This window comes from Balaenoptera acutorostrata, chromosome X (genome assembly GCF_949987535.1).
Source record: "Balaenoptera acutorostrata chromosome X, mBalAcu1.1, whole genome shotgun sequence".
NCBI lineage: Eukaryota > Metazoa > Chordata > Mammalia > Artiodactyla > Balaenopteridae > Balaenoptera > Balaenoptera acutorostrata.
In genome coordinates this window covers 97805236-97823394 of record NC_080085.1, presented here as the reverse complement: position 1 = coordinate 97823394, position 18159 = coordinate 97805236, and the positions used below count along the sequence as shown (strand labels likewise).

Below are 18159 nucleotides of genomic sequence, written 5' to 3'. Positions count from 1 at the left end.
ACTATAGATGGTCCAGTAACTCCTTCCTTTTCCTGCAGAGTAAATGACTCCTTTGCCTCACTGTGGCTTCACAGACTCTTGCCTTTTCCAAAGTGCCTCTTTTATTCACCAGAAAGCCTAGTGCCCTGGCAAAGCCTAGCTCCCCCAGTCTGTGTGCTGTTTGGCACAGGTCATGTTTCTCCTTGAGTGGCTTGCATGGTACATGCACATCACGCTCGCTCCAAGCTTGCCTGGCCTCTAGGCCTCTATCTTCTCCCGATCCCTTCTCTCCCTCCCGAGTGCTTTAATTTAAGCCATCACCACCTCTCACCTGGACTAATGCATTGTCTTCTAACCAATCTCTTTGCTTCTACCTTTAACCATCCCACACCCACCCCACCTCACCCCAGTCTTCCCACTGCATCTGGAGTCATAGTTTTTAAATGCAAATTTGATGGTATCACTCCCAGATTTCTTTCACACATCAAACCCAGACTTCACAAAAGGCCCCCAGGGTCTGGTGTTTATCCTCAACTCCAGTCTCATCTCTCAGAATTCACTGCTGGCATCCTATGCTTGAGCCATTTGGAGCTATTTGCACTTCTGTAAACATACTGTATTCTTTCACACCGCCATGTCTTTGCCCCTACTGGTGTAATTCTGAAGTCTGGAATACCCTTTCTACCCTCTCTGCCTAACTAGCTCCAATTCATCGTCTCAATGGCTTTATTGAGATGTAATTGACATAACAAACAATTCACTCATTTAAAATGTACAATTCACTGGATTTTAGTTTAGCCATAGAGTTGTGCAACAATCACCACTATTTAATGCCAGAGCATCTTTATTCCCTCAAAGAAACTCTGTACCTATTAGCAGACCTCTCTATCCTGCCCTGCCTAATTCCTCCTTGCCCCCTGCTGGCCAGCCCCTGGCAACCATTGATCTACTTTCTGTCTCTATGGATTTGTCTATTCCAGAGTCACCTTTCAAGACTTTTTTCAGGTGTTGCCTCCTAGTCCCCTGATTTCAAAGCCTCTCCACTGGGCTCCAATAATACCCCTCGTATGGCTCTGTCATAGCACTTATTCCCACTGTATTCTTACCTGCCACCCCACTGGAAGTGACTTACTCATCTCTGAAACCTCAATGTCTAATACTTGGCTTCACTTAGAGAAAGTACTCTGTAGCTACTGGCCAACTGAATGAATGACTTCCAGGAAGCCCTGACAGGGAGAAAGGCCTCTCAGTGAGTGGGTTAGAGATGAGTGAATACACAGGCAAGGCCAGACGGTGGATTCCTAAGTGCCCATTTTTCAGCTCACTTGCACTTGGACAAACTCATCAACCACCACACTGATGTCTCTTTCATCTCTACAGTTGATATGCAGGTTCCAGAACCTAGGGAAACATTACCATAAGTGGTGCAGAGGAAGTATATCCTCAGGAAATACTCATGATACACCAGTTTAAGCTTTACCTGTGGGACTAATAGCAACACTCTCAGGCCATCTTCCTGCTTAACTTTTTCAATTTCCTTTCCCCCCCTCCTGTCTTCCCTTCCTCCTTCTTTCTCTTCTCCTTCCCCCACTCCACCAACACCCTTGGGATATTTGCCCTTATTTTTAAAGCACGTTTCAGAATATCTGATGAACAATGTAGGTCCTTAGATTTTAAAAGAGATTAACTTTAGATGAGATGTCTGAACATGAATCCCCTTTGAAAGCTGTTTAATTGTTCTGTTTCAGTGCACCACATTTCTTTACATGATTGGATCTTCAAAAAATCTAGTCAGCAAGGGAATATAAGACAATTTTGCAAACACAGTGGAATATGGAGATGTTAAATACTAAACCATCTCATTTTCAGCATTTTACTGACTAGAGACAAATGCGGGTGCACCCTGACTCTGGCTACCGTCATCCTTTTTCTGTCTCTAAGCCTTTCTCCCGATTTCAAACTTCCCCCTTCTTCTCTTCCCCAAGAATCTCTTGTCTCCCGTCTCGTCTCCTCCATTCCTGATCTCCTTCTCTCCCTCTTTCTCGATTCTCTCCTCTGCCCATTTTGCTGTAGGCACCTCTCTTTATGTTTCGCACTCTGTTTCTCCTCTACTTTCTTTTTCATTCTTCTTCCTGATTAGTTCCCTCTCTCTCTTTTTTTTTTCTGTTCTTTGCACCCGGAATGAGGTAAGGAAGAGAGAGTAGGAGGAAAGATGAGCAGGAAAAGAGAGAGGGGGGAGAGATAGACAACGGGGCTGTCCTGCAGCTGCCGCATCATCTGTCACCAAAGGGGATGTGCCCTGGTCCAATTCACCCATATTTCTTCCCCTTTAAGGTAAGGCAGCATAATCTCTTTGTGCCTCAATTTTGTCTCACTTATAAAATTGAAACAAAGTAACATGTTCCCAGACTACCTCCCGGAGATGTTGCTAGGGTCAAACTTGGGAATGAATATGAAAAAGGTTTGAAAAGAACCAGACCCCTGTAATTGGAAGCACACGGGGGAATGGGTGGGTGGATTCCCGCCTTGCACCGTATGGGGATCTAATTAACTGAGCATTGCAGTTCTTGCCTTTCTGAGGAATGTATTTCTTTTCACCTTTGTTCCACTCGTCACATCACTTGGTTGTCTGTATAGCTCATTTGAATGTTCTCACTCAGTGTCTTCGGAGGGGAAGGATAACGTGTTCCTTTGTATGCTGTTGATTTTTATCCCTTCCTTTTCTCTTGCCTTGGGCTAGCAAACGGAACCTCCAGCAGCCAGCTCTCTACCCCCAAGTCTAAGCAGTCTCCCATCTCTACGCCCACCAGTCCTGGCAGCCTCCGGAAGCACAAGGTATTATGTCTCTTATACCTTACTAAACCCCTTTGCACTTGGACTTTTTGGAATGGCTGGTGAGGGTTTTCTCTTCCATCCGCCTCAGCAGCACATCCAGGCCAGAATTTCCCTTCGTTTGGTCCATTAGCTTGAAGCGCTGGGAATCCCAGCAGGGGCTAAGCTTCCAGTCACTTTTATTTATTCTTCTGACCCCCAGTTTATTTAATTCTGGTTATATTTAACCAAAAGGAAGAGGTATGAAGGGCCCAAATAGCCATTCTGAGCTAATAGTGTCACCAAATGACGGCTCAGGCACAGCAAAGAGGGCATCGAGGGCAACTTATGGCCCCAGGCTCCAACAAATGACATAAAGAAAGTTAGCCCTAAGTTACTCCCTTTAGATTCGCAGGACATCAAAGTATGAACAGGCCCTAGTTTCACTGTATATTCTTCATTACCAAGCAGATTCTGGTACAGTGTAGGAAGAGAGGGCATATATACATTGCATTGGCCCTGGGCACCCTTTACACCTCTAAGTCATCCCCAATAAATATACCATTAAAATAATAGATGTGTAGCAATTCTCTACCCCCGCTCTCCAAACTGATTCCCACCCAGAAGTCTTTTCTGTATCAAAAATCTGGAGTGGCCACTGCCTTCAGCCTCATCTCTGAGGCCATGTGAACGTGGTTTCTGCTCTGATTACCACACCCTAGAGCAGCTTCCTCTAGGATTCTCTTGTCTTCTCCCAGCTCACAAGACTTGGCGAGAGATGGAGAAAGGCAAAAAGCCACCAATGTGGCCAACTCCATCACAGAACCATAGAGGGTAAGAGCTACAAGAGATCTGAGATGGAGATAAATTCGTTTCATTTGATTCTCTCAATAATCTTGTGAGATTGATGTTTTGCAGACGAGAAAATTGAGACCCAGAACGAAGTTACTTACTGGGGTGACATAGCTAGGTAGCAGCAGACGTAAGACTGGCACCCAGGTTGCTACCAGTGGTTTCCTGCAGCCAGTTCGCACTAGCTCCTGAGAGCTGATTGTGTACATCGCTTCCCAACTCTGTGTTTGGTGACATCGTGTTGGTACCTAGAGCTCAGCCATGATGGGAATATTTGCACCCTAGAATTCAGCAAATACTACAAATCAAGGTTGTTGTTTTCTCCCACAGGAAGTCGGTTGTTACACATTTAACAGCACACCGCTGCCTGACACCTATTTTCATTTCCTTTTCTCTACATCAGGATTTTTAATTTCCTGGTTAACTTGACCATTACCTGCTCCATCATTCCTAATGCCCATTCCATTCCTTTATTGACTTCTTTAGCTTCTGGTACTGACCCTGACCAGAACCTTCGAATTGTTCTGTTGAGCTATTTGGTTTCCCCAAAGGAAGATCTGCTGAACTGTCTGTGTAACCAACGGTACCCAGAGATTGTGAGATGGATGAAAATTGCTTTTGCAGTCAGCTTTCAGTGATTCTTCTGAGCAGCAAAGCTTGTCAGTGTGGACATTCCAAGACGAGGAGTAGCCTACTTCAGTTGTTCTACTGTCCACACAGAACCTCCTGGGGATGCTCCACTGTTTCTTACTGTGTCTTTGCTCTATGCATTTCTGCGCACACTTTCCTTCTGGGAAGTGTGACCTACCCCAGCACCTTCCACCGGTACCTTCTCCAAAGGGCTGAGGGCAGCCTGGGCATTTATTTGGTCTGCACACTTGAGTCCTTCCGCTTTGTAATTGACATGTTCAGTTCATTTAGGCTGAGGCCCCACCATCCATAAGCCCATTGAGGTGAGTGCATTGTTAAACCGTTTCATCTGGTTGGGTTTGCAGGCTTTGTGCGTGTGTGTGTGTGTGTGCGTGTGGTTGTTTGTTTTGTTTTGTTTTTGTTTTGGACTCAATTCTAAAAACGAATTTCACCATTGAAGGACCAGAACAAGCTACAGGTGGCAGCCTTGTCCGAGCCTATTTTCTTTGTATCATTGAGTTTTCAGTGTATCATTTTATTTTTCAAATTACCCTTTTTTAATGGCAGTTAAGCAAACAAACATTAAATAATAAATTATATAATTTTCTAGAGCAAACTTTAAAAAGCATTTGGATTTTGGTATAATTTTCACTAAGTTTTTACTTTTTACTTTGATATTTCAAACTTACAGAGTTGTAAGATTAATACAAAGAACTTCTGTATACTCTTTATAAAGATTCACCAGTTGTTTATTTTTTTCCCTTTTACTTTATTTTTTGTGTTCTCTCTGTCTCCACACACACACACACACACACACACACACTTCACTAAATTTTTTAACCATTTGAAATTGTTTAAGACATCATGCCCTTTTACCTCTAAATACTTCAGTATGTATTTCCTAAGAATAAGGACATTTTCTTTCATAACCATAGTACAATTATAAAATCAGGAAGTTTGCACTGATTCAATACTGTTATATACTCTGCCGTCCATATTCAAATTTTATCAATTGCCCCAAGAGCGTTCTTTTTTTCTGGTCCAGGATCCAATCTAGGATCACACATTGCCTTCAGTGGTCATGTCTCTTTAGTCTTCTTTGATCTAGAAAAGTTCTTGAGTCTTCTAAAAAATCTTCAAGACAGTATATTGTAGAAATGAAGAGCACAGGCTAGTTATTTGGTAAAACGTCCTTCGATTTAGGTTTGTCTGATGTTTCCTTATGGTTAACAGATTGTGCATTTGGGACAAGAAATGTCATAGAAGTGATGTTGCATCTCGCTCAGTGCATCCTATCAGGAGGCAGTAGCCTCATGCTTATACCACCAATGATGGAGGATGAGCTGGGTTTTCTGAATAAGCTAAAAAGTGTGTTGTGACCTTGCCTCAGTCCCCCTGGGGCTCAGGCTCAGCTTCTTGCTCCTCCTTTCACAAAGTTACTTGAGCCTTAGCACCATCGAGGTCCTTGGGCAGTGGGCCTAAGCAGATCTCACCTGAACTTCCATCCAAGTGGACCTGAAAGGTGTGAGTCATGGTGGAGACAGGAAGCAGGTGGCTGAGGCCATGACTTTCCTCCTGCACAATTGGAAACAAACTTGAAGTCCCAGCATCCCTTTGGTAACTTTTGACAGTTGTGGCAGGGCCCTAAGCTGTAATCAGCCTCTTGGCTTCTCCTCTTAAGCAACTCATGGAGAATCCTTTTTAATGCAGCTGCGATGAGGTTAGCCAAAGTCCGCATACTCAAGTGCTGCAATATGGACACGAAGTAAATCCTGGTATAGTTAATGAGAACAACATTTTGCATTTTCATACTGCTTTATCTTTCTGCATAGCCATTTTCTCATTTACCCTAGTGATAACCCTGTGAAAGAGATAGGGCAGGTTAGCATTTCCATTTTACAGATGAGAAAAAGGAGATGCCGAGGTTAAAGACAACCCCAGTATGATTCAACAATTCAGAGAAGGTACCATATTAAAGATGTTCAAAATGCCTAGAAACACAGGGACGCTTTTTCATTTATTTAAAATTTTTTTTTCCAGATTAGTGATTGCCCTCATGGCTTTAAATTTGGAGACGTTTCGCTTGCCAAGTTGCCTGGAGATTGAAGGAAAATATATTTGACATATTATTTGGAAACATAACTAACATTATTTAAATATACATTTCCCTCTGTGTTTCCAGACTTTTTTTTTTTCTGTCATCCTGTAAGTGCTTAGAGAGATAGTTTGATGAATAAAGCAGGGTCCTGAATCTTACATCACAGACACCACTCTAAGTGGATTTTGGTAGTGTAATCAAGAGCGAAAAAAGAACTGCAGGAGCACACAAAGGAGGGTAGGAAAGAAGTCGGACTGTGGGAGGGTGGGAGACACGAAAGCTTTATAGACTAGGTGACATTTAAGTGGGACCTTGAAGCCTGGGTAGGCTTTTGATGGCTGGTGAAGAGAACGGGCATTCCAGCTTTTAAAAAAATCTACAAGAACAAAGCCACACCATCAGAAAAACACAGGGCACATTTGGGAAAAAGTAAACCCAAACTAGAAGCCAGGTTTCTCAAAACTTCTCTCTGACTTCCTTTGGACTATAAGTTTCTTGGACCAGAGACCAAGTTTTTGTTTTCTCTAACGCAATAGTATCGCCAGCACAGCTGTATTTGTTACAAACATTTTGTTCTGTAGGGCTCCAGGGGACTAAGCAAATGAATTTCAGGTGCAAATTATTTGTATTGTTAAGCAATATGTGTGTTTCTGTATTTCTACATATCAATCAACAAAAACAGAATGTTGAGATAATTCCTTTTCCTGAACATTGTTCTACCCATACAAGAAAATATATTTTGAATACTAAATAAATTGATGGAGGACAGAAGTACAGAAGGTCATACCTAGGCCTAGTCCTCTGGATTTTCTCCATAGCCTGCGCCTCACCCCACCCATTCCAAGTCACAGCAGCTGCAAGTGGAGTCGCCTCCCAATTCTACCCCCAGGCCTGTCCCCTCTTCCTCTGAGATAACAGTCTGGAACAATCTTTCTCGGATAATTATTTCCACTAACCAACCAGCTACACTGAAGGATCTGTTACATGAATGATGCAGAACAGGGGTGAATGCTGAAGCCCAATGATTCAGTGCGGTGGGACCCAAAGTGGCTTCCATAATGAAAAGGCCCTTGTGTGCTGCCTGAAAAATGCCCAGGGAGTTCACTAACTTGGTAGTGCCTGCCTCCTTTCCCTTGCTTTGGTATAACTAGAGAAAAACAAAATGTAATGATCCAAGTTATATTTTATAGAATTTTAGAGCTAGAAGGAAACTTAAAGATGTTATAGTCTACATCTTCCTCAATTTTCAGATACAGAAGCAAAGACCCTGAAAGGGGAAGTTAGGCTTAGGACCTAGGTCTCCTGGCTCTTAATCCTGTGCTGTTTCTATTACAGTGGACTTGCATTATGTGTAAGTTTAACTTATGGAATTCATCAGTGGTCACGATATAGTCATAGAACAAAACTGCTACAAAACCGCCTCTTACTTTTCTACACATCATTACTTACTGAATATTACTGTATACACTATGCACTGATACATGCATATTGCTATATAGGGTTACCTGCTCAGGAATCATATAAACAGTATTCAGAACCTATCTATGAAACAGAAACAGAATCAGGGACATAGATAACAGACTGGTGGTTGCCAAGGGGGAGGGGGGTGGAAGAGGGTAGGAGCAGGAGTTTGGGATTAGCAGATGCAAACTGGTGTATAGAGAATAGATAAACAACAAGGTCCTACTGTATAGCACAGGGAACTATATTCAATATGCTGTGATAAACCATAATGCAAAAGAATATGAAAAAGAATATATGTGTATAACTGAGTCACTTTGCTGTATAGCAGAAATTAACACAACATTGTAAATCAACTATACTTCAATAAAAAAAATTTAAAAAGTATTCAATTGTCAATGTAAAGGATTTTTAAAAGTACTATTTTTTAAAATAACATTGAGATAAAATTCACCTTTTTTAAGGTACGCAGTTTAGTGGTTTTTAGAATAATCATAAAGCTGTGCAAGAATGTATTCATCACCTTCAAAAGAAATCCTATGCCCATCAGTAGTCACAGCCTCTTCCCCCTCCACCCACCCCCTTGGCAACCACTAATCTACTCTCTGTTTCTGTGAGTTAGCATATTCTGAACATTTCATATAAATTGTCCTCTGAACACTGCTTTAGCTGCATCCCATAACTTTTGGTATATTGTTATTTCATTTTCCTTTATCTCAAAGTATTTTCTAATTTCCTTTGTGATTTCTTCTTTGACCCACTGATTATTTAGCAGTGTGCTGTTTAATTTCCACATATTTGTGAATTTCCCAAATATCTTTCTGTTATTACTTCCTAATTTAATTCCACTGTAGTTGAAGGACATACTTTGTATGATTTAAATCCTTTCACATTTATTGAGATTTGTTTTATGGATTTGTTGATGTTTGTTATATGATCTGTCATGTAGAACATTACATGGGACCTTGAGAAGAATGTGTATTCTGCTGTGGCTGGATGGAGTAGATTAGATGTGTAATTATTTGTAGTGTCTGTCATTCAAGTCTTCTCTTTCCTTGTTGGTCTTCTGCCTAGTTATTCTATCCATTACTGAAGGTGGGGTATTGAAGTTTTTGACCATTATAGTTGAATTGTTTATTCCTCACTTCAGTTCAGTCATTTCGTGCTTCATGTATTTTGGTGCTCTGTTGTTAAGGCACAGATATGTTTTAATTGTTATATTTTATCATTATGAAATGTTCTTCTTTGTCTCTAGTAACAAGTTTTGTCTTAAAATCTATTTTTTCTGATATTAGTATAGCCACTCCAGTTCTCTTTTGGTTACTAACTGCATGGCAAATCTTTTTCATCATTTTACTTTCAACCTATTTATGTTTTTGAATGTAAATTATGTCTCTTTCAAACAGCATAGTGCTGAATGTTTTTAAATCCATTCTGCCAATCTCTGCCTTTTCATTTGAGTGCTTAATCTACTTATGTTTAATGTAATTATTGGTAAATTAGGAATTACATCTGCCATTTGCTATTTTCTATATGTCTTATGTCTTTTTTTTGTCCCTTCACTCCTGGATTTCTGCCCTTTTGGTCTTAGATATTTTTCCAGTATACCATTTTAATTCCCTTGTTGTATTTTTACTAATTTTATTTCGAGTTATTTTCTTAGTGGTTGCCCTGGGGATTACAATTAACATTTTAACATAATCTACTTAATTTCAATTTTATATAAAATTTTTGCTATTGTATTGATATGTCTCTGTTCCTCCCCCCCCCTTTGTGCTCCTATTCACATACAAATTACATCTTCATGCATAATAAGTCCATCAACACATCTTGATAATTACTAGTCCATGCAGTTGTCTTTTGAATTGGATAATAGAAGAAAAGAGTTAGAAAAATTAATTTATAATTTCTTTTGTATTGACCTATGTATTTACCTTTACCAGTGTTCTTTATTTCTTATGTGGATTGCTGTCTACTGTCCTTTCATTTCTCCCTGAAGGATTCTCTTTAGTATTTCTTATAGGACATGTCTGCTAGCTCTGTCTTTGTTTATCTGGGAATGTGTTGATTTCTCCTTCATTCTTGAAGGATAATTTTCCTAGATTTCCTTAAATGCTTTGATCCAATAAGTCTCCCAGCCTTTGCTGAAGGGCTCTGTGTGTGTGTGTGTGTGTGTGTGTGTGTGTGTGTGTGTGTGTGTGTTCGAGCCTGATTTCAATGCTCTGTCAGGCAGTTTGCCTCAGCCTTCACTTGCTGTTTGCACAGGGCCTCAAGGCCAACCAGAGGTGAGAGATTAGGAACTTCTCGGGTCTTTTCTGAGAACGTACCCAGTCCTGAACATGTGCCTGGCCTTAGAGATTCCTGGGAATATTTTCAGAACTTTTCGAATATACCCAGTCCTGAACATGTGCCTGGCCTTAGAGATTCCTGGGAATATTTTCAGAAGTTTTCAAAGTCCCCTATGGACATGAATTCTCCAGCTTTTCCTTTTAAGGTTTTGAGCAGCTTCATTTGCCCCAACGGTTTCCCCCGTGTTAGGCAGCTGTGATTTTAAACAATTGCAGCTGATTAATGCTCCCTGAAAAGGCTGTTCACAGTGAGTGTGCTCTGAGTCAGGTCAAATAAAGAAGAGCCCCACAAGTGGGAGCTACCAGACAGGTCAAATAGTGACAGTTCTCTGGGAACAGGGCATTTGGGGGAGCTCCAAGCCCATTCTGCATCCTCCAGTGGCTGCTAGGTTTTTTTCAGATACTGTAGTTGGGAGGCTGTTGGTTTTCAGAGATACCCTGGAGCTGGGGAGAGGGAGAATAGAAATAGGGCAAGTTAAAGCACCCCAAATTTCGGTATTCTTACTGAGATTAGGCCATTTTTCTTGAATAAACATTTTTTGGATTGTTGCAAGCCTTTGGTTAATTTCCAGAGTTCTGAAAAAGTTGATTTTGACAATTTTTTCCAGTGTTACTGCATTTATGTAGGAGTAGATTTTCAGAGAGTCTTTCTCCACTATTCTTGAAGTCTAGAGCTCAAAGATACTTTGACTATGTTCAATTTTCACTTTACTCAATTTGTGGAGAACTAAATGCCTTCAGAGATGCAACTCCATTGTATGCCACTTTGCCTCAATTCAATTTTATGTGTTTTTTTAATTGCCCTCCTATTGTTTCCTCAGTGTTGTACTTCCTACCTGTTTATCAGTTTTCTAAGAAATGTTATTTGGTAGTTTAGAGCAAGGGTACCAAATCATGTGTATGGCCTGGTCGTTTTGGATGGCCCCCCGATGTAAAAAAATCTTTCTTACATCTTTAAAGCGTTGTAAAAGAAACAAAACCCAAACAAACAAACTGTGTGACAGAGACCATATGTGACCAGCAAAGAGAGCCTAAAATATTTACTGTCTATCCCTTTACAGAGCAAGTTTTCCAACCCCTGATTTACAGTGTAGGGATTATGGGTTGGTGAGAAGTGAATCTATTTGCTATAGTTGCCTTTGTTGTGTTTTTTAATGAATCAGTCTTTCTTTGAGAGTCCTCAGAGCTGGTAGAGACCTTACAGATTGTACATTCTGTATTTTCTTGATGAAGAAACCAAGACTCAAAGACTTATTCAGTGTCACAGTACTACTTAACCAGGACTAAGACCTCAAGTTTCTGAATACACTTTACTTCTCTTTCCATTCTAAGTGGCCTAACAGACTTCCTGCCCCTTCTTTCTCAGCAAAAAGCATTCTCAGTGTTAGATAAGTAAGTCCCTCTCCTCCCCATTCTTGTCCCCCTTCCTCATCTTCACTTTTTCCTTTACCTCAAGGAGAAGCTGCATTCTCTAATTTTCTTGGACAATCCACTACTGAAGTTCTCTGTTTCCATTACCAAAGAGAGTCTCTTAAATATCCAGAGACTTGACCCTAAAATTTCCAGTTTCCTTTAGTATTTTGCTGATAATGTAAATGAAAACAATGGTTTTCAAACTGTGTTTCATTTGGGGATGGGTGAGATTCTGCCTCCCCCATGTCTGGTTCAACCAAAACAACTACACTTTTATTTATTTCATATATTTGGCTTCCAAGAAAAATTTCATTTGAATAGAGAATTTAAAAGAGAAGCGAGAGAGAGATGGAGAGAGAAATTTGAAAAGCTCTGATTTAGACAATGGGTGAAGTAAGTCCAGGAGTAATCACAAGGATCTCCAAATAGAGCTCTGGGAACGGTGGGAAAAAACCAATGCCATATCATCCCATCTCCCCAAGACATAGACAAGGCTTGGGGCAGTATTGGAGCCATGAATCCTAATTCCTGGTGGGAAATGGAAGCATTAAGAAATAAATTGGACTTAGGTGATGGGGTACATTTTCTGGGTTAGCCATTTGTTCAGGGCCTGGCAGCTCTCTGGGAGCCTGAAATGAACCCACAACTGATACACATCCACAACTGATTTTTGACAAAGGTACAAAAGTCAATCAGTGGAAGAAAGATAGCTTTTTCAATAAATGGTGCTGGAGCAATTAGATATCCCTAGGCAAAAACATGACCCCTAACCCAAACCTCATATCTTATGTAAAAATTAACTCAAAAATGGATTATAGATGTAAATGTAAAGCATTTAGAAAGGAAACATAGGAAATCTTCTGATCTTTGGCTAGGCCAAGAGTTCTTAGATTTGACAACAAAAGTGTAACCCATAAAAGAAAAAAATGATAAATTGGATAAATTGGACCTCATCAAAATTAAAAACTTTTGCTCTGTCAAAGACCATGCAAAAGTTATGAAAAGACAAGCTACAGACTGCAAGCCACTTATCTAACCAGAGCCATATATAGAATATGAAAATAACTGTTAAAACTCAACAATAAGAAAAATCCAATTAGAAAATGAATAAAAGACATGAAGAAACACTTCTGAGGAATTGTTTCTTCAGTTGAACTCAGGAGGAATTATAGATGTCAACTATGCACATGAAAAAATGTTTAACGTCATAGTCATCAGAGAAATGCAAATTAAAACCACAATGAGGTATCACTACAAACCCACAAGACTGGCTAAAATAAAAAGTAGTGAAAACACCAAATACTGGTGAGGATGTGAATAAACTGGATCACTAATACTTTTCTGGTGAGAATATAAATGGTACAGTCACTCTGGAAAACATATGGCAGTCCTTACAAAACTAAACATGCAATAATACACAACTTAGAAGTTGTACTCTTGAGCATTTATCCCAGAGAAGTGAAAACTATGTTAACCCAAAAACCTGTACATGGATGTTTATAGCTGTGTTATTTGTAATAGCCTAAAACTGGAATCATCCCACATGCCCTTCAACCGATGAATGGTTAAACAAACTGTGGTACATCCACACTATGGAGTATTGCTCGGCAATATGAAGGAGTGAACTACTGTTAAAGGCAGCAACTTGATGAATCTCCAGGGAATTATGCTGATGGGAAAGGCCAATCCCAAAAAGTTACATACTGTATGATTCCATTTGTATAACATCTGAAATGACAAAATGGTAGAGGTGGAAGATAGAATATTGGTTGCCAAGGCTTAGGGATGGGGTAGGAGTGGATATAGTTATAAAGGGGTAGCACGAGGGAGCCCTTTAGTGAGGCTACAGTTCTGTATCTCGACTGTGATGATGGTCACACAAATATACACATATGGTAAAGTCCCATAGGACTACACTACACACACACACACACGAGTGCATGGAAAACTGCAGATGTTACCACTGGGGGAAATTGAATGAAGGGTACATTGTACAAGGCTACCTCCCTGTACTTCAACTTCCTGTGAATCTATAATTATTTCAAAATAAAAATTAGAGAAAATATTAGTTTTTTAAAAAGCATCCATATAATCTTGCCCATTGCAGAGCCCAAGATGTTAAGAAAAGGGGAGTTAACTTTATCTCTTATCTTCTTACAGGACCTGTACCTGCCTCTATCCTTGGATGACTCAGACTCACTTGGCGATTCCATGTGAAGGAGGAGAGTATTCAGAGTCCAGAGTACAAATCCAAGCTTACCGTTACAATAGGGTACTTCTGGTCAAGCGGCCAACAGGGCTACTGGTGCTTTCAAGTTTTTATTTTGTTGTTGTTACTTTTAAAAACACACTGTAATATGTTGGGTTTATTTTCCTGTGATTTCTCCTCTGGGCCACTGATCCACAGTTACCAATTATAAGAGACAGATTGATAAGCATCCTTTGGGGTAACTTTCCAAGGATGCAAAATGTGCTAGTCCATGACCTTTCTATTGAATACTTAGGCGCCTGCGTTATTTTTCCCCGTCTCGCTTTGCTCATACATGACAGTCTTCCTTCTGTAGAGAGTTGTTTACATACATGGCACTTAAGATGTGTGTGTGGGGGAAGAAAACTCATTGGCAAATCCAAGAGTGACAAATACAAGTGCCCCTTGTCTCCCCATCTCAAGAATGCTGGAGGATCTTGGGAAGACGGCAAGGCAGCTCCCCAGCCTGGCTCTTCACTCCTGATTGAACCCCCAGTTTGTTGTTTAGCGCCAATTCTGGCTGTCAAGGGGGAGAAACACCAGCAACTTGTCATTCTGACACCAGATGCTTAGGACCCCAGTGCAGGGCTACCTTAAAGAAACCAGGCAAAATTGGAAAACACTGTAGACATGTCAGTAGTGTTTATACAGCACAGTGAATTCCTTGTCAACATCTCCACTGGGGCAATTTAGAATCAATAAGCAATTAATAAGAGTTGGGGGTGAGCGGCTTCCATATACCTGATTCCTCTAGGAGGCTGTCTAACACAAACCGTACGGTATCCATCTATCTCTGTTCTATTGAATGCCTTGTCAACAGCTAACACTGAAAACACTGTGAGAATTTGTTTTCAGGTCTGACACCTTTCGGTCGCTTTTTATAGCAAGAAACCAATATCCTTTTTATAAAACCTCGTGTCTATATTTCAGGAGCAAACTCTTCAGGCTCCTTTTTTATAAACTGGTGATTTTTCTTTTGTCTAAAAAACACATGCAGAAAATTTACCAAAAAAAAAAAAATGCAGAAGAATAACGTAGTTTAGAAATCATGCTGTCACTGCCAAACAGAAACCTCCAGGAAAAAACAAAATGAATAGCAGAGGCCAATTCAATAGAATCAGTCTTTTGATAACTTTTTAACAGTTATGCTTACATTAATAATTTCAATGTGGACCAGACATTCTGATTATATTTTAAATGAAATGTTATGGCATATTTTAAGCAGCTCTTTTTTATCTATAATCCTGATATTTCATACTGAAGACAGAGAGTCCTTTCACTTGTCTTTAACACTAGAAAGGATTTCTCTTTGCTAAGGACTGATCATTTGAAATAGTTCTCAGTCTTTGAGGTACAGGTTCATAACACTGCTTTTTGTCTGTAATCATAGCCCATAATGGCAAAGACAACTAAATCAAGTGAAAGCCATGCATGCCAATTCTGTGTTTGCTTTTAGCAGATATGAAGATGTCCTTATTTCTTTGTAATTGTTCAGATAGTTGGAAAGGCGCAGCATTTGAAGCCAAGCTGCTGTTTGGCTATTGAATGACTTGCATTTGTTCCTACACTTTAACTAGAATGAGCTTGCTGTGTGTGTGTGTGTGTGTGTGTGTGTGTGTGTGTGTGTGTGTGTGTGTGCAGCCGCTTCATAATTAGGAGATATTACAGGACACCCTGACATGGATCAGTGACAACTTGGTGGCATTGCTGATGTGCAGTGGGTAGGAGGAAACTCGTGATGGAAGGGGTAGATCAGATGCCCCTAGACAAGCTTCAGGTGTCCTTAGCTACATAAAACAGTTTTGGTTCAAGGAAAGTCCAGATGTTGGTAGTATTGATTCCTGGTAAAACTGGTCATTGAAGAACCCAAAATGATGAGAACCTCTTTTTGCCCCTCTCCTTTATTCGTAGGCTGTTAGAAACCATTAAGAAGCCCATTGTACTTACCCCCTACTTCTTTCTAGAAGTTCAAGGTTTGCTTAGTGCCTGCCAGAGCAATTTGTAGTTAATTGGGAAAAATTGGTACTTGGGTTGGAGGATGTAGAGAGTGGTAGGAGGTCTGTTTCTAAACTGCAGGCCCGATTCCCCAAAGATTTCACCCACAATCTTCCCCAGATCTCATTTAGTCCAATTCCTTCGATTTAAGATGAAATGCAGGCTGAGGCAGCTAAACGACCTACTGGTAAAGAGCCGGACCAGAGGAGAAACTCAGATTTCCTCATGTCCACGCCCTGTGCTACGCCTCTGAGCGTTCCCTTGCTTGTGGCATATGTACCATTAGAAAGTATTCAGTGGCCATATTTTCTTTAGAATGATCTTTCAACCTTCTATAATAATCAAAGAATTCCTATTATTATCTTTTATAATAATAATCTTCTATAATAATAATAGAATTTCTATCTTTTAAAAAAATCAATTATAAGGAAATGTTTCTGTACTGCCACTTTAGGGGAGTTTGGTGTAGTTCAAAATTCAAGCCTTTAACAATTGCATTTTAAATTGGCCCATTTTCAAGGCAAAAAGAAATCTGGTTGTTACTGAGCACCTTCACCCCTGTCATTGGTTCTCAATTTTATCCAATCCGGTTTTACTACGAAAGTCCCATTGTGTTACCTTCTGCACAGTCAGCAAGTAGCACGTCGCTCAGCAAGGATTTGCCGCCACTCCCCCCTGCCCCAGTCTCCCTCCCTGTTGGACACACACACAGACACACACACAATCCATCTGTTGCTTGTTCCTACCTCCTGATTTTTCTTCCTTACAGAAATAGAAATAGGGACAAAGAAAGGGAAAATGTATATATGGGGCTGGGCTGAACAACTTCATAAGTAGTGTTAACTAGGGGTAAATTGAGAGAAAAGTTCCTTTTCTCTTCACTGTTTTGGAAAGGATAGCCATTAGCATGACTGCTTTGTGTCCTTAAGGACTTTAGTGTTAGCCTAGATTGAATCATAGAGTTTTCTAGCTGGAAGGAACCTTAACATCATATCGTCTACTCCAAATTCCTCATTTTCAGGCCAGGAACGGAGATGCAGAGGTAAAGTAATTTCCCCAAGGTCACACAGCTGGCTAGGGGCAGAGCTAGGATTAGAACCCACATCTCCTGGCTCTTACTCCAAGGCCTTTTCCCACTGAACTGTATTGCCTTCCACTAGGCTCCTGAGAATTCTTTCCCAGGGTCATGTTGCATCTTGGAGCCATATGCTGCTGCCCTGATCTCAGTGGGAAATCCACCCAGCAACCTAATACGGCTCTTTCTCCCTATATTCACATGGTTCCCATCCACATGGACTGCAGATGTCCCCAAAGAGAAGGAGGTATTGGGGACCAACAGGAACAGTGGGGTTGCTGACCTTGTCTATCCAACACAGGGGATCACTGCCCTGCCTTGAGGAGCCCTCAGAACAGTCCCCGGAGCTCCTGCCCTGTTCAGATGGGATGGGGGAAGACTGGTGTCCCCTGTCAGCTCACTTCATCTCATCTCATACTGGTTGGTCTTTGTAGGCTGAGAAAAATGTTTCTTGTTCCTAGAGCAGGGGAAAGAAGGAAGGGAGGGAGGAAGGGAGGGAGGGAGGGAGGGAAGAATAATAGCTTTGTTCATCCTGACTTTCTGAGATGACTTTTGAGTATTTTTTTTTAAATGAGTGTGGCTACCATTCACTGGCAATGATTTCTTTTAAAATATGGGAGTGAGACTAGCTAGAGAAGATAACCTGACCTTGCCATGGTTGCCCTCATCCACAATGTCCCCATAGCCATCCTGCCCTGATGTGGACAATTTCCAGGTATAAGCAAGGGGCTTTGTGACTAAAATGTACCCTGGCTGATGTTAAACATTGACTCCTTGTGTTTGCACTAAAATAGCAAGCTATGTGCTGTACACACCATACTTATCTTCTTGTGTACACTGCTCCTGTGGCCTTCCATGGCAGAAACCAGGACAACGAGGTCTGAAGACGTAGTTTTCCTCACAGCAAGGTTCTTCCTGGGAACTAGGTATTCATTAGTTCAGTTCCAAAAGACCTCCTTCTGGGCTTACCCCACTCCTCAGGAAATTCTCTCTCCTTCCTGCTTTTCCTCCTCAATCAGAAGTAACCAAGGAACCTTAAAGGAGATGTGTTGTTATCAGAAGAAGGCAAGAAGAAGGGGTCTGAGCCTCTACATCCTTCTTTGAATCACCCAACCCAAGTCTTAGACCAGCAATCCAGTGCTTGCCTTGGACAAAATTGTGTCTACTTCTTAGTCCCTTCAGTACTCTGGATGGACGTGTCCCCAATCCCCCTCAGATTTTTTTCTAAATAGCTTATCTTTTTTTAAAA

The 18159-nt window shown here is 40.8% G+C and overlaps 1 protein-coding gene across 1 annotated transcript in view; it reads left to right on the top strand.

Annotated features, from left to right (window-relative positions):
• DCX (doublecortin) overlaps positions 1-17373 on the top strand; it is a 364534-nt gene extending 347161 nt beyond the window's left edge. The window contains exons 15-16 of the mRNA XM_057538813.1: positions 2720-2814; positions 13753-17373. Coding sequence (XP_057394796.1) covers positions 2720-2814; positions 13753-13809 — 152 coding nt within the window. The 3' untranslated portion in view covers positions 13810-17373. The remainder of the gene's footprint in view (positions 1-2719; positions 2815-13752) is intronic.
• Positions 17374-18159: the final 786 nt, after the last annotated feature.